We start from the raw sequence: 16988 nt of genomic DNA on the forward strand, positions 1-16988 counted from the left end.
ACGAGGGGTCATTGTTGGAAAAATTATTACAAAACACCGAGAATCGTTTAACTGTTAAAAGTTCAAACCTCCAAAATATGTTTGAAAGGTTAAAACACAAATGATCTTCCACCGGAACCCTTAAATTTAAACACATCGCTAAAAATGTCGTGTTGTAATGATTGGGCTATCGATTTACACTTTTCAAAACAAGCTGAACTCACGACACCAAGAAATGTTCTTTCTGTCCTTTGAATATATTTTCATTTTTCGGTAAAAAAAATTAGAAGCATTATGAAACGAAACTTGCTGCGCTTATGCCAGGTCTGGCAGTGTTGGTGGCACAAAGGAACTTATGAGACCGAAGGGGTGGTCCGCTTAGAGTGTAAACTATCCATCCGATTAAAGAGATGCTGGGGCAGAGCAACCCGTACGACCAACATTCACCTAAATAACATTGCCTGGGAATCAGGGCATTCAATTGTACGTGTAATTTTGAAGCCAAATGCCCAAGTTCTAGCCCCTATTGGGAAAATTCAGTTCCACTCACAACAGAACGCTACAAGCACACGAACGGCTCTTGACGCGAACGGCGATTGTGTAACAGCTACTTGTTGCAATTTGTTTAATTTCGAGAAACAGACTTCAAAAAGTCGAGTGGGGACTAAAAAGATTTTATACACTTGCAACAAGCGCTGAAGACGATATGTTGTTTTAAAACTGAACAAGGAAATTCGCTAAAAAGTGCGCAAGAGCAAACGATAAAACTTACGTGGCGGAGGGCTCGTTTTCATGCTAAAAGAAATTTAAACACACACCCAGGACTGCGTAATAATTTTAAAGAGTAAAGAATTTTACTTCTTTTATTTGGCAGTGAATTATGCTCCCGTTATCTTACAAAAACTGTGGTTGCCGTTTCATACGTCTGTCCCCGGACCCCTTAGGGCGTGGTAGATGTCGGCGCTCTCTGGTAAAACATGGAGAGGATCGGGTTTAGGGTAAAATTGTGTATGTCTTGACCTGGGATCCTGCGCTGCATGATCGATTTTTTAAGTACATGAAAAATTGACATTAGCAAGATCTCTTGTGTCCAGACGTGCGGCAGATTAATCAGGAAATCAACGCATTTGTAAATACGTTACCCCTGCGAGAAGAAACCGTCAAAACAAACAGCCCAAAACAAAACACATGTGGTTGGCAGGCAGACAACGTTGTAAAGGAGCGCGGCAAAAACAAAGGGAAACGCCGTGGAGTAAATTCCATCAAACAAAAGCCATACACGGTGGCAGGATATTGTCAAATTTTGACATAATCACCGGATCAACTGCCTGTGTCCTTTGAAACACGGGATAACCACAATAAACCTTCTACCAGCATAACTAATGGCGTTTTGTGTCTTTCCATTAACCCAAACTGCATGTTAACCAGAGGTTTTGAGCACCGTGTGAGGTCTTTTATAACGAGATATTTGTTTTCGTAGCGCTCTCATGACGAGCTCAGTAATTTGCTTGTATCTCCAGTAGCATTGTCAATCACATTAAGGACAGTGCTCTGTTTGAACTCAGATGACTGCTCTGCGAGGTGATTGGTCGAGTTGATATTAGTGGTTGTGTTTGATTGGCGTTAACCGTAGTACGGTTGACGTCACACAAATGGAGAGCGATCCGACAGGTTTCTTGTTGTTGTACAAGTGGTAATGTAAGGTTTCATTCATGTGTAGCATTCGGAATCACTCTCCCCGATGCGTCCCAGCGCTGTTGCACCTTGAGCAGAGAAACATGTTTAGTTTGAGGGAAGTTCTAGTATGACAATGGGTTGTAACAAGAGCAAAAAGTTACCGGAAGATGATGTAAAGACCGGCAAGTTCTACGAAGTTCCATCACGTGAAACGACAGTGAACAATGAAATGGGGAAAAGCACCGAGAAGAAGCCTAAGAAAGGTCGGGTCGTTGAAGGTAGATTTAGCTTTGATCCCATCGTGACCGAGAATTATGAGATCAAGGCCCTCATAGGCAGGGGATCTTTTAGTCGAGTTGTTCGAGTTGAACACAAGATAACAAAACAACCGTACGCCATCAAGATGATCAAAATAAAAGAGGGCAAGGACGTGTTTGAATCTGAAGTGGCCGTGCTGAGGAAGGTGAAGCATGAGTACATTGTTCAGTTGTATGAGGTGTACGAGTGTGCGGAAAGAGTTTATCTTGTTATGGAACTGGCAACTGGCGGCGAGCTTTTCGATCGAATTGTTTGTAGAGGGTCGTTCACGGAGCGCGATGCGACCGAAGTGTTGCACATGGTATTAGATGGAGTTTGTTATCTTCATTCGCTTGGTATAACTCACCGGGATCTCAAACCGGAGAATTTACTGTACTATCACCCAGGAGTTGATTCGAAAATCATGATCACTGACTTCGGGCTGTCGAAAACGCGCCAAAATGCCGCAAATGAGACAATGGACACGACTTGTGGGACGCCAGAATACATTGCTCCTGAAATACTCTTGAGACAGTCGTACACCAATGCGGTAGATATGTGGGCAATCGGAGTTATCACGCACATTTTACTAAGCGGACAAATGCCGTTTGCAGACGAGAACCGAACGAGATTGTACAAGGCAATTTTGAAGGCGAAATATTCCTACAGTGGCGAGGTGAGCTTGTGTACACATAACATAACTTAATACTCTCTGTTAACCGGTCTTCACTTATTTTATTCGCGCCAGATTTCGCCTGATGCCTTATGGTAATCAGTTTAATTGTTTGTGCTGTTAACTACCTCGTACCTTTAATATAAAGCCTATTCTTAGCAAAGAAGAATATCGTGAGAATTTAGTCGATCGCTGAACATGTCAGTTAACGCGTGCTTGGAACTAAAGAATGAAGATGTGTATCGGTTACGGTGTTGTTTCATTGGGAATTTTTGTCAGATATTTTGTCTAAATTGATACAATATTTCCTTAGGTTATTCCAAGCAGTATTTGACTAAAGGAATTTTGGTGGTGTGCGATTATTTCCGTGGATAAGAAAGTCGGTATTATATGGTACGATGAATTACAGAGCCGTTCGACAACCAATGCCCAATGTAGCGTGTTTGTTATTACGTTCGCTGTAATTACACAATTCAAATCGCTGCCGCCGTAAGCTGAGGTTGACCTTGCTAACCTTCATTGAATAGAATCACTTTCAACGCATAATAGTTTTATTGAAAGCAACAAATTATCCTCTAAGCTTTATTCTGCGCAGTTTGTCCATCAAAATGCAATGTTCACTCAAGGGAGAGAGAAGGAACTATTGTCTGTGAGCAAGGTGCGAAGTCCATTGTTTTCCCTTTTGCGGTCTGGAATATTCGGCCTCGTTCTCTCTCCAGGAGACGAGCGATTTGTTAAAAAAAAAAAATTCTCGTTTCGTTGACAACGTAGCAAAGCAGAAGAACTACTATTGTTATTTTTTTCTTTTTTGAGGGATAACAATATACGGCCGGATTATCGTGGTAATTTTCCTCGCACGGAAATGTGGTCGGATGTCGTAGCAAAAACAGCATGAATTTTCGTTTGATTTGTTGTGTTTCACTGTACACTTTGCTATCTAAGCCATCTTGTCGCTGTGATGTTCCGGGGAAGCATTTCTTTGATGTGATGTGATGCGGGAATTGTTACAACATTCCTGACATTGTGCGGTAATAACCTGTCGCGTTGTTGTGGTTGGCGCTTATATCGAAACAACTATTCAAGAGAATACGGGGCACTGTTTACATTGCAGTTATTTGTAACCATTTGTTGTTATTTGTAGTCGTATTTCTAAGCTAGGGAATAAGTATCAGTTGCAAAACTTAAACCCACAAAAGTTCTGTAGTTCCGTGGTGTAAAATTGTCATATGGCAGGATTTCCTCCGACGTGATTTAGCACTACTGTGAACTCTTTTGCGTCAAAACTGCGATTATCATAAGTGACTGACTGATAACTTTAATCGGAAATGTTTTAAACATCGGACAAGGGAATAGTTCTTCGTATTGCATGTCTAAAGATTTATCACAAATTCAATTATATGGTATCATTAAAATGAAAATACTTATTACTTCTGAAAGTCCTTAATTTGGCTGAAAATCAAGCACTGAATTTAGTGAGTTCTTTTGTCTGAGCAAATTACACTGTAATCCTGACATGACGAGCACACGTGATGGCAAACTTGTGCCAAGTTTTTATTCATAAGAATCATTGTTCTTTTTAAGCTGGATTTTCTGTGCCATGCTGTTAAACATGGCGCAGTTTATGAATGAACAAGGACCAGGTATTTAAGCAAGCTGGTTTTAATAAGCAGTCCTGATTTGTGTGTTAAGCTGATAGAGAGAGCAGGGTCGATTTTGACCTCAAATTCTATCCTCCGCATTGTTGTTGTTTCATTTTACATATCACTTTGTCCTGCATTTCATCAGCAAATTGACGCCACCTCAGTCCAATCATATTTAAATTCAGACCAATCACAGTGAACATTGTCTTGTGATCACATTGGTCAGCACATGAAGACGACAGAATTGCGAAATGTGACCAGTGGAATTTGTTGATGTGTCATAAGGGTCATTAACTAAAGCCTCTTGGAAAACATCGTGGCTAATGCTGGTTACTGTGATCTGTCTCCAGAAACCATACAAAAACTGTGCAGTTTCAGGGAGAGGTGCTTGTGTTTTGGCATTTAATGAACAGGATGCTCCCGATGCGTCATAGAACTTTCTGATCTGAAACAACACACTTCTGCCCTATTCATGACCAATCTCACATTCAAATCATTTCACAGGTTTTCTCAGTATCCTTCCACCAAATTCCATTTTTTTGGCAACCAGTGAGAGACTTTTATAGTTGAAAGACCTGAGATGATCCTCAGGAGCCAATCAGCATTGTAGGCCAACATCTGGGCAGATTGATTGATTTAAACAGGATTGTCATTGGCTTGTTATTTTCAAAGCAGTGACGCTTAGCTCCAGATGCTTTTGTCGCTGGTTTAAATATAAACAGTAGCAGACTTTGATCTGAACCAGAGATTGTAGAACGAAAGCATCTGGCGGCACCCAGAGTATTGTATCAAAATGTAACAAGATGTTGGTGGTATCCCTGCAGTGGGCTTACATGGGAAGGGCTGGGGTATGAAGAGCTTGGGTCAAATTTAAGGTTGGTTGTTGGTTATTATAAAAAATACAACCAAATTCCAAGAAACTGATGGGCGTGAGTTCCTGAAATAAAGTGCATTGACCACATGCCAAAAAAGAGAGCAAGCCAAAGAAAACAGAAAATAAAAACATTCCTTCCTGTGACCTGCAACGGTATGTTAGAGAAACTTATGTCCATCCTCCCCCACCCCCTCCCCTCAGAATTTGGTCAACTTTTGAATAAAAACCAAAATTAATCTAAACTTCAGGAGGGGCCCTTTATTCCACCAACGCTCGTCATATGATTGAAAGTAATGCTTCTCCTAGCTCCGTATGTTTCAGATTCTTTTGCTAAGTACCATCACAGACAAGGCACTTTCCTTAGTGGATACATCATATTTGGCACTGAGCTGTAGGTGGTATTGAACTAGGAACAGAGCTGTAAGTTAATCCCAATGTCTGGACAAATTACAGTAACTTTTGGACCAGAAAGAGGTCTAAAAATTTTCAATTATTAGGAAAATGTGTAAATTACGGAAATTCTTGATCATTTTATAACAGGAAACACTCAACAGTGTGACTTCATTTGTTGGGATGGCATCTTTTTTGAGCTGAATAATTCGCTCTTCAAAGTCAACTAGTTCTAGCTCTTCAGTAGATGAAACTGATCATAGCTTGCAGTACCCATTGCACATATGCCACACATCGAAATTCAAATCCTAGCAGCATGCAGGATGTTTGTCATATAATGGATAGTAATGCTCCTCCTAGCTCCTTATGTTTCAGATTCTTTCTCCATCATCACTGATAAGGCACTTGGCTTATTGGAGACATCATATTTTGCACTGAGCTAGGTGTTGTTGGTTCTCGTCCTTGCTCCGAGAGGGTTTTCTCCACGTACTGTGGTTTTCCCCTCTCCTCAAAAACCAACGTTTCCAATTCGATCTGGATTATTGTCAAACACTTTATCATGAGCCTCTGGCTCGCGAGACTGCGCAAGCACTCCCTGTGTTATTGACATTAAATTTGATTATCGTCCCATGAACCTGGTTGAATGGCCTTAGCTCTCACAAGTCTCCTGTAGCTCATTGGTAGAGTATCCGAACTAGTAATCTGAAGTCTTAGGTTCGATAAGGGGCACTCGGATTTCCTTTTTCCAAGTTGTGTCATTCACTGAATAACACATCATTCTCGTAAGTTATAGTGTTTCATCTGAAATTTCAAGAGGGAAAAAACATCCAAAACATGCCAAGAAATCATCCAGAACTTTTGGTCTGAAATTAAATTAAACTAACAGTCTGAATACTTTTGTGACGTAAAAATATAGCTAAGAACTATGATGTACATAACAGACAATTTGTTGCAGTCGTTGTCAACAAACTGATTCAGGTTTGTCTCTTCTAAATGCCTCTACTGATGGCAGATTCGTATTAATGTCCCATTTAGATACATGTAGATAGTTTATTGATAAAATACTTGGCAGCCTGAAAGCTGAATTGCGTATTTACATAGATACAAAACTAGATATGCGAGTACCAGAATAGATAAGAGTCTAAAATACTAAATGTATAATTAATTAAAATGTACACTCAATTGAAAAATACTAAAAATCTACAAATATTTCAAATCTTGCCAGATTAAACTTCATAGTCATTAATTTGTATGCTGGGCTTCTAACTGTGATTAAATCACTGATGTAATGCAAGTTGTTCTTTACTTTAACATTGATAATACCAATATTGCAACAGTAGGTATAGTCATTTGATGGTAATTTCACCCAGGTCAAGAGTTGTTCTTGCACATAGATATGACAAAATTACTGCTTTATAAAGCTGCAGTTTGGCTTCCACATGCTGACTGTCCTCCTTGCAAAATATTTATATGTTCAGTAAAATTCTGTTGATGTTGATTCCTAGCAGTTGAAGGATTGAACATAATAATTACAATAATAACAAGAAGAAGAAGAATGCAGAAATTAGTGCTCTCAAGCAGTCTGCATATATTGCACGCACATTTAAAGTCCTCACTGACTCTTAAAATTAAGAGGACTGACTATTGGAGACTTTTTTATCTATGTCTCTTAACTTACGAAATCGTAACCAAAATCAAGAGACATCTGTTTTAACTTTTTACTGTAAATTTTTCCCCAAGTAGAAATTGGGAGTTCTACATTGTATTTTATAGGTTTAATATTTAGTTTTAGCTGACAGTGTATACTTACTATTATTAAAGGGCTGAGAGCATAACCGACCTATGTTAAATTTTAGGCAGTTTTTCGATTTTGCTCGGATTTCTCCGAACTTTTTCATGTGAACTGCAATTCAATTCAAAAACATTGTCAAGTATTTTTTCCGCCAATTTGTGTTTATTGATTGTAGCATATACATGTGTAGGTTATGAATCTTGCCCCATATAGCTGCAGTATTAATTTGTAAGCATATGTATGTTCAGACTGTGCATGATAATAGTAACAGTAATGTTTAATTGATACCTATAATGTGCAAATCAACGTATGAAAATAATGATTATGTGAAAAAATATAATTACTTAATTAAGACTAATATATTATCTACATAAAAAACTGAAGTAAAATGTATAAGAATTCTGTACACTTTTTTTTATCACAAAACAAAGCAGAAAACAACAGATAAAACATAGGGGCAATATTTTGTGAAGGAATTCAAGGCCACATGCAAAACCTCTGCTGAATCTGAGCTAAAACAACAAAGAGCAATCTGACATGCACCACAGGTTGGTTATGCCCAGAGTCCTTCAGATGGTAATAATAACGATCTCTTTGTTTTTTATTTTTAGGCATGGAAAGATGTCTCTGATCTTGCAAAGGACTTTATTGATCGTTTGCTAGCTTTGGATCCTGATGTTCGTATGACAGCAGAGGAAGGTTTGAGACATCCATGGATCACGTCATGTGCTAGTTCCTCGAGTCACAAAAACCTTCATAGGTCAGTCAGCCAAAACTGGCTTAAGAGTTCATCCAGATCTAGGATAAACAGTGCAAGGTCCAACAGTTCTCAAAGGTCAAACAAATCTGGCAAGTCAGGTAGATCTGTACTTTCACTTAAACGCTCGAGCAACACTACTGTTCCTCAAGATGCAGTCCTGATCTCCTCTCTTTCAAATACCCCAGCACAAGAAAACAAACAAAATGGAAGCAATTCTTCTGGCACAAGGGAGTCTAACGTTAAGCTGACAAAGCAGTTGGTTGAGAAACTGCACTCAGTGATCAATGAAGACGACAGAGAACTTCAGAGCACTGAGAATGAGTCTGCAACAACTGAACTTTGGCACACAGAATGTGAACATAATAGACAACAGGTCAGAACAAGCAAAAGTCAGACAGTTGTCTCTTACAGAGAAAGTCAGAATCCTGAGCGCAAAAAGGTTAACTCCTTAGTTCTGGATGATACATCAATGCAAGTTGATGAAGAGCAATCAAGAGATTTACCAGTTCCACCTGATAGAGAAAGGTTACATGTAATTATGAGGGACAACTTCTTAGACGAACAACACCAGACACAAGAAATGCAAATGGACATTTCCCATCTTGGGAACTCTCCTAACAGACTCCGTCCACTCTCTCCATCACCATGGAAAAACAAAATATATTGCAGCTATGATACAGTGTAACATAATACATAGTTCAGTAGCTAATCATAGCTGTATATCAGATATTTTCATTCCAGAGGGAAAATTGCACCTTTATTTTTTAATGCTTGACACACCGTAGGTGAAATGAATTGCAATTTATCTTTCAAGCAATACAAAAATAGTTTTTAAAAATAATTTTGAAGAGGTATAAAGGGTTTTTTGCAGTGACGTCACGGCTATTTGTCTACTTATGAAACACGCTGTGTTGTGTCAATTCTGTCCCTAGCAGTCCTCAATCAAGAAATGCGTTAACCAGTTTTATCCCTGTTTGAACTGCCAAGCCTAGCCAGCAAGTGTGTCGTATAGGCATAATATTCAAAGTGAGGTCTTATTGACAAAACATATAGTATGCTTGTGAGTGTTACAGTATAAATTGCAAGTGAAACTACGTAGGGGTGACATATACATGTGCTTCTAATGTTACTATTTCGAATGACTTTACTGAGCATATGGAGTGAAGCACTTTGATCCCAGAAATCTGAGAAGAAAGAAACCAAATCCCCCCTCCCCCCTTAGCTGATCAAAAATGAGCTTGGCTGTAAACTTAAGTGATCATAAAATTAAAATGCACCAAATTCAAAGGATACAAAAGAGTTTCAGTGACAAAATTTGAACTGCTTATTGAAAGAAGGCAAAATAGGGAAAGGGGTTGGGCAAAAAGGAAACATTGATGTTGCAACAGTGTGGAATAAATTGGGGAGCAATAACTTTTTCTGTTTACCAGACACAAAGCCATAAATTATTATAAATTGAAATGCAGCAGATTACTGTGACATACAAATCGTCAATATGACTAAATTGGGCTAGCGAATTAGCTAATTGTCTGCAGTTCTGGTGTTGTAAAGCAACAATTAATATAACAAGATCATAATATGCCCAATTGAAACTTTTGAATCAACTGCAGAAATACACATGATTTCCCTAAAAAAATTAAGTCGTATGATTAAAAAAAAACAAATTGAAACAATTTTATTTACCAGGGATATAATATATTTCTTGTGTTTCACAATAAGCCATAAAATTAATAATTAGTTACACTGAAATGTATAATGGTTCATTATATATATGGTTCATTGAAATGTTTTCAAAAACTAAGTAAATCAACAAATTTATCATTGCCTCGCTGTTTGTAAATTATTACTAATAATGATAATATGATATCAAGAATATAATATGTAGGTCTCGTAATGGCCTAAATGCAATTTACTCTCTCTGGATGCAGAATTCAGTAAACATTTTTCTATTTTGGATGTATAATTTATTTTCTTATCAGAAAAACCATATTTTTTTACTTTTGTATGTTAACGTTCTATTCAAGTTTGTAACTAAAATTTTTACTTTTTACCTGAATTTCCAGGTAGGAGTTAGTTCCTGTTGTACACCTTGATAAGAAAATTGAATCTATAAATTTTGTGCAACCCTGATTACCTCAAATTTGTATAATATCATGCTGGTGATGTAATTAAGAAGTAAAATTAAAGAGATGTATATTTATTTCCAGTATATGTACTATAAGCAATTAAATATAACAGACTAGAACTGTACTAGTAACTGACATGAAGACATTATAGTAAGTGGTATTCATAGGTAGTGTGTTCCTTTCGAAGCAGTATATTTGAAGGAGTGCATGGAATAAGGCCCTAAGTGACTTTTGATGTGAGGTCAAATTCTCCTTTTGTTTCACAAGCGAATGCAAGGCAATTTGGAAGGAGAATCTTGCAATTTATCAGAAATCACTAAGGGAGTTTTTCCAGGCAGCCCTTCATTTACTGTCTTACAGTCTGTCACTGGTTACTAAAAGTTTAGCATGAAGTTTTTCTTCAAAATAGATCTACCAGAATCTAACCTCAATCTAGAGAATATTTTAGAAAGAAGAAAAGTACCTAGAAATGTTTTCAGGATGGTAACTACATCTTAAATTAAATTTTCCCAGCTTACAGCTGCATATTTCAATTTTTGGTGGCCATTTTGGAGAAAGACTGAGAAAACAGATTCTCTTCGACAGCCTCAGAATCCAAAGTGTTTCCCTAAAACAATAGTCTTCCATGTAGTCATTTTGGGGGAGTTGTAATAGACTCCGAGGTAATTAATATGACTGCCCTAAGAACAACTGTGTGGGAGACTACTTGAGCAAGATAGTTCTTAGACAAAGTATCTTGTACCATCAAGGTGTTTTGGTGTCACTCATCCCAGCAATGATTTAGTACGTACTAAAACTCATTTCCTATACACTCAGCCACTCACTGTCATTGTTACAACTGCACTTTGAAATCCATTAAAAGAGTTAAATATATATCATTGATACAGTTACTTGTTCTGATCTTTGAATGATGTACATACATACTTTATTGGCTTATCCCCTTATCTGACCTGATCTCAAATGAATCTCTTCATTCAATTAACGTGCAAAGCGTTTGCCTACCTTTCAAATTAAAAAAGGCCAACTGTTTTTAAACATGTAATTTTATCTGTGTTTTAAGACCCTGAAGATCTTGGAATAAAGGACCTTGGCACAAGCTTTTAACCAGGAATTGAAATAGGATATAGTACAGGCATGGAAATGGAAATAATCTGTCCTTCCAGAAAATCTTCAAGTTAGCCATCCATCAAACTTGCACAACCCAAAAACGTAATCCATTGGTATACTTTCCTCTCTAAATGATCTGCAAATTATGCATTAATGGACAGGGGTCCCATAAAAGGAAGGCCATTGGATATTCTGAAGAGGGGGAGGGGGTTGGGGGTTGGTTTTCAAAGCCCTTTTTTTTGTTAAAGGCAAGTATGAAGAGAGTTCTAAACAAACCTTGCATTTTGGTTAGCTTGTAGTCTTGGATTAGAATTGATAATAATTTATTATTGTCTTTTGATCAACTAGGGCCAGTATAGCCATTCATGCAGTCCTTTAAAGGAGAGTCCTAGTACCCTCCTCCCACAAGGACCAGTACTGAACTTGGTATTTTGTCATTAAAAATGATGTAATCAACATCTCACATGTTGCTGGGGCCCATAGAGACTATTAGTATATACGGTTGTGCATGCTGTCCTTAGTTATAACCCTTACACGTATTGCAGTTGGCTTTTTGTCTTATGAAAATGGTGCTCTAAATGGGTCTCGACTACCCATCCCCTGTTACTCTCCATGCAGGTGAATTGTAGGGAAGGGGGCTGGAATTCTATAAGAAGTGTAATAAGGGAAGAAAGCATGTCAGGAAGGAGAGGAATAGACACAAGTAGTGCAAAGAGACAAATGGAAGAGGACCAGAAACAGGAAGCAATGCTTGCTCACTCTGTCCCTAAGCGCTGGCTTGAATACTTGGAGAACTAGATTTACACATGCATAACTCTGGGGGTTATGGAGACACAAGCTATCTCACAACTACAGGGGGAGGTGATGGTGTCAGTGGCTTCAAGTCCCTTATTATTCTCTGACCACTAGTGGACCTGTTTCAGGGTAGTCCTCTTTCCAAATCCTCAACCACACTTTGAAAATAGACAACTAGTTGGCAAGTCTCCTGCCTTAAAATGTGTTTATGTGAAGATTTCAATATTTCTTTCGTTCATTTACAGGTTAAATCCACTGAAACTTAAAAAATAATTTATCATCATCAATATACAGTGTAAGGTGACAAATCCTTTCCGCAAGTTGAAAAAAAAGTAAGACGTAAAGAATCCCGTACAAACAAAGGATTGAGAGGGAAGTAAAGAAAACATTTTCAAACAAATATCGTGGGAGCAATGACAACAACTAAATTTCCTAATGAAAATATTTACAGTACCTACTTCACTCACAGGTAGCTGTAACTAATCAAGGTGGGTATAATTCTGGATATTTTTGGATATGAAATTAAAAGGCAAGGTTTAATTGGGTCCTTGGGTATTTTTTGTGATGTAGCAGATTATCACTTCATTTGGCTCTTCTTAATCACTTTTCTAAAGATGTCAGTACTAGCTGTCTTGTCCAGTGACAATCATGATCCCTATGAAATTAACAAACGGGAGAGGAATTACCCTCTTTGCAAGGCCAAGTCCCTTAATTCAGCCAACTTAATCAGGAAAATTCTCCTTTCCCTAGCAGTGAGCAAGGTAGCTTTCCTGTACAGTTAAATTACAAAGAGAAACTTATAGAAAACGTGGTCCATGCTATCTTTTTTCATCGCAATATGGATGATTTGGCTTGCATAACCAATGATGGTTTGGCGGTCATCATGAATTTAAAGGGTTGGTGAGAGGAAGATTGGATACATGTAGCTAATACTCAGCCAAATCCTTCTCTGCCTACAGTATTTGGTTCTTGCACATTATTTACCCTGCTAACACATTTCAAAGCCAGGCGTTTTTGCTGAATGTGCAATACCCAACACTGAAACCATTCAAGTCTAGTATAGTGTTTGCCATAATAATAACTCAAAACACTATTTGTAAAGTCATAACTTGACCTTAAACAGTTGGACAATGCTAGGTCTAAGGCCAAACCCTAAATGTTGTTGGTAAGTGTTTCAATATCCCAAATTTCTTCTTCTAGTGCAGATTTTCAAATCAGTCCAAATTAACGTTTTATGCAAAAGCCGTCAGACTAAAACTCCTACAAAAAAAATTAACTACTAATTGCATGTATCACCCTCATGTCTATTGTCGCCAAGGTGTTGGGAAGAGTCTTGATCAAGAGGATTGTTGCTGGAACGGATGCTGAGTTGAGAAGAGAACAAGCTGGCTTTAGAAAAGGAAGGAGCACGACTGAGCAGATCTTCATATTGCGAAATATAATTGAACAGGTAGCCGAATGGAACACCAGCCTCTACCTTTGTTTTGTGGACTACGAGAAGGTCTTCGATAGCATACACAGAGACACTCTCTGGAAGATCATGAGGTGCTATGGAATACCAACTAAGATCGTGAAAATGGTGCAAGTCATGTATACTAACTGCACATGTGCTGTGGTAGATGGTGCTGGAAGATCAGATTGGTTCGAAGTGAAGTCAGGCGTCAAACAGGGTTGCAACATGTCAGGGTTCCTGTTCCTCTTGGTGATTGATTGGGTGATGAGAAGATCAGTCGAATGCACAAGGACAGGTATTAGGTGGAGGTTGACAACTATGTTAGAGGACTTAGATTTTGCAGATGACTTAGCTCTCATCTCAAGTACATTCACGCAGATACAGTCGAAGATTAACCATCTCAGTAGTAATGGTAAAGGAACAGGCTTAAAGATTAACACCAAGAAAACCAAACTGATGAGAATCAACGCCAACAGCAACAACACAGTTGTTATAGATGGGCAGGAAGTAGAGGATGTGGATTGCTTTGACTACCTAGGAGCAAGAATAACCAAGCATGGAGGGGCTGAGGACGATATCAAGCACTGTCTAGGGAAAGCTACAGGAGCATTTAACAAACTAACTAAGATCTGGAGAAGTGGACAACTGAGCAAAAACACGAAGATCAGAATATTCAAATCCAATGTCGTAGCAGTGTTACTCTACGGATGTGAAACATGGAGAATGACAAAGAGGGACGAAAGATAGCTGGACACATTCCTACACAAGTGCTTACGTAGACTACTTAAGATCTATTGGCCAATGAAGGTGACAAATGAAGAGGCTAGATGGCGAGCAAAAACCTGCTCCATCAGTGTGCAGATTAGGAGACGGAGGTGGCGGTGGATAGGGCATGTCCTGCGCATGAGCAGCGATCAGAACCCGCGCATTGCCCTAACTTGGACACCGGAGGGGAAGAGGAAAAGAGGGCGGCCGAAAGAGACCTGGAGAAGGACTGTGGAAAGAGAGAGGCAGAAGATGGGTTTTGACACTTGGGGAGAGGCTGTCATCGCTGCGAGAGACAGGGTGGGATGGAGAAAACAAGTCAACGGCCCTATTCTCCCAGAGGAGATAAGGAACTAAGTCAAGTCACTAATTGCATGCATTTACAGACTTCCCGCACGTGTTCCGGGATCTAGTGTAACATTGTCATATTTAACTGAGCCCTGCAAAATACCAAAGCTGAAAATTATCCAAGATTTCCATGCCAGGTGTAAGCTTGTTCAAAATGTTGTTGATAACTAACTCAAAAGTGTTGTATTGTGCAATTAAAAGCAGGGTAGTACTCCATTTACCAGGGATTCTTGGAGCCTAACAATTTTTGTTTTGAAGCTTGGAGCCCAAAGCGTTTCAACACAATGGACCCTGCCAGCAGGCCTTTTCTTCCATATTGAAGCCCCAGATTATTACTAGTTATTTTGGCTGAGTTTGGCTGAGTTTTATACTGCACTTGCTGTGCAATAGACATGAAGGTGAAACTTAGGAGAGGGTGGGTAGGGGGGGGGGGGGGGAGGTGAGGCTTCTGCCTGTTGTGCCTGTTGCGGTTAAAATCCAGGCTGGTTTTGGAGCCACTATTGCATCAGTAATTCGAAGCAATGTTCACCCATGCCACCCCAACCCCCCTCCAAGTCTGGCCTGATGCCCTGGCATAAGGATTTTTTTAAAAACAAACCAGTAAATGTCCCATGGGGGAGGGGGGGGGGCAAATGAGTTGGTCAAATGCCGTCACAGTACACTTAACAAATCAGTTGATTTCTTTGTTCCTAGGCTTTAACCCTCATTTTACAGACAGTTAATATTTCAGGCCAAACTTTAAGTCTCTGGTAAGTCCTATTTCTCAGTATAGCTCTATGTTCATTCTGTGGATCTACCATCTCATTTTTGTGCTCCTTAGATGTAATTAAATATCACAAATTTATTTATCTTTGCCAATCCTTATCATTGAAAGGTAGTGACAGTGTTGTGAGGTGAAAATCACGACGGCCATCAAATGCCTCTCCAACAAAAGACGGAGGTCGTCAAATGCCCAGGGAAGACTAATGCCCTATCTTCAGAACAGACAATGTGAAAAATGCCCCACTAATGCCCTGGAGGAGGGGGAGGGGGAAAGGGAGGGGGAGGGGGAAGCATGGGTACTGCTAAAATTGACTGATGCATAAGGGAACTTAAATCAAAACCATGGCTAACAAATTGTACCTGGGATTTCCTTGGTCGGTATTTCACCCCAGGCTATGTTGACTGGAAAACATCTCTCAATCCAATGTTTGGGAAAGTTTTCCAGCTACTCTGGGAAACAGTTAGTCTCCCTCGCAGCCGTTTTTTGGGCTGTCACGCAACGCTCCCCCCCAAAAGAAAAGCGTTGGGGGGAGCGTTGCGTGACAGCCCAAAAAACGGCTGCCAGGAAGACTAGGAAACAGTCTAATCGCTGTAAAAAATATTGGTTTGAAAATGAATGCATGCAAAATCAATCAATCACTTCTGCCAATATTAATAGCAACACAATGAACTTCTTCTACCCCCTTCCCCAATACCCTAATCCGCACCCACTCCCTGGTAAAACTTGACCATGGTGATAGATGACACTTCCTATATACCAACGTTTCCTAAATAAAACACAAAATGAGGCTTTACCGACCCTACTACAATTTAGCTTTGTGATAATTTAAAAACAATTATAATATATTAAGCTTATTTTTGCAATCTTATTAAATTAATCTAATATTATTAAAATTTTTAAGCTTCTGGGCTTCTGATAAATAAATAAATAAATAAAAATAAAAGGTCTTTATCTCTTAAAAATATAAATTTCATACCCTGTCCATCTGTTGCAAATTAGCTTACTTATGCTGCAAAAACAGGGATAAAAACTTCTAGCCTTCCTCTCTACATACCTTCAAGCTCTTCAGTTTCTTTTCTTCGTAAAGCACATCTCGGAAGATAAGTTTACTGTATAAATTACAGCCTATCCATTTTCAAGCGAAATTTGAAGCTGTACTTCGGTGAAAGCGGGAAACATCGATCGACGAGGTGCGGTCCCCAGAAAAACCCGCGCGCGGGAAAAAAGAGACGATTGGAGCCAAGGACCCTGGTGACGAAAAAGATGGCCGCAAAACTCACCGGGGTGGTGTGAAACGCTAGTTTTATGCGTTAAAAATTCTTGGTTGATTTTTATTAAACACCAAAATTAATTATTTTATTACCAATGTAATTAGCTATTCTGTCTCTTAAGTTTTGTGTTGTATTCAGACCTAAAAAAAATAGAAAACAAATTTCCAAATGAAAAAATAGCGAACAATCCTCCCCCAGTTGAGATACCGCGTCGACAGAGACTCCAACGGGCGCACTATTCAAATTTCTCTATTAGCCAATCACAGCAACGCACGGTC

At 39.0% G+C, this 16988-nt stretch overlaps 1 protein-coding gene and 1 long non-coding RNA gene across 2 annotated transcripts; one reads left to right on the plus strand and one right to left on the minus strand.

The window, feature by feature from the left end:
• The first annotated feature begins 1505 nt into the window (after window positions 1-1505).
• LOC146476191 (serine/threonine-protein kinase H1-like) lies at window positions 1506-10869 on the plus strand. Its single transcript, XM_085114728.1, has 2 exons — window positions 1506-2629; window positions 7934-10869. Exons 1-2 carry the CDS (start codon window positions 1784-1786, stop codon window positions 8765-8767), a joined length of 1680 nt encoding a protein of 559 aa, XP_084970854.1. The 5' UTR covers window positions 1506-1783; the 3' UTR covers window positions 8768-10869.
• On the minus strand, window positions 4161-16902 carry LOC146476192 (uncharacterized). Its single transcript, XR_014865657.1, has 2 exons — window positions 16494-16902; window positions 4161-7031 (listed from the first exon to the last, which is right to left on the minus strand). It is a non-coding gene; the product is annotated as an uncharacterized LOC146476192 (long non-coding RNA).
• Window positions 16903-16988: the final 86 nt, after the last annotated feature.

Source organism: Pavona decussata, unplaced genomic scaffold (genome assembly GCF_977016875.1).
Source record: "Pavona decussata unplaced genomic scaffold, jaPavDecu1.1 SCAFFOLD_78, whole genome shotgun sequence".
Lineage (NCBI taxonomy): Eukaryota > Metazoa > Cnidaria > Anthozoa > Scleractinia > Agariciidae > Pavona > Pavona decussata.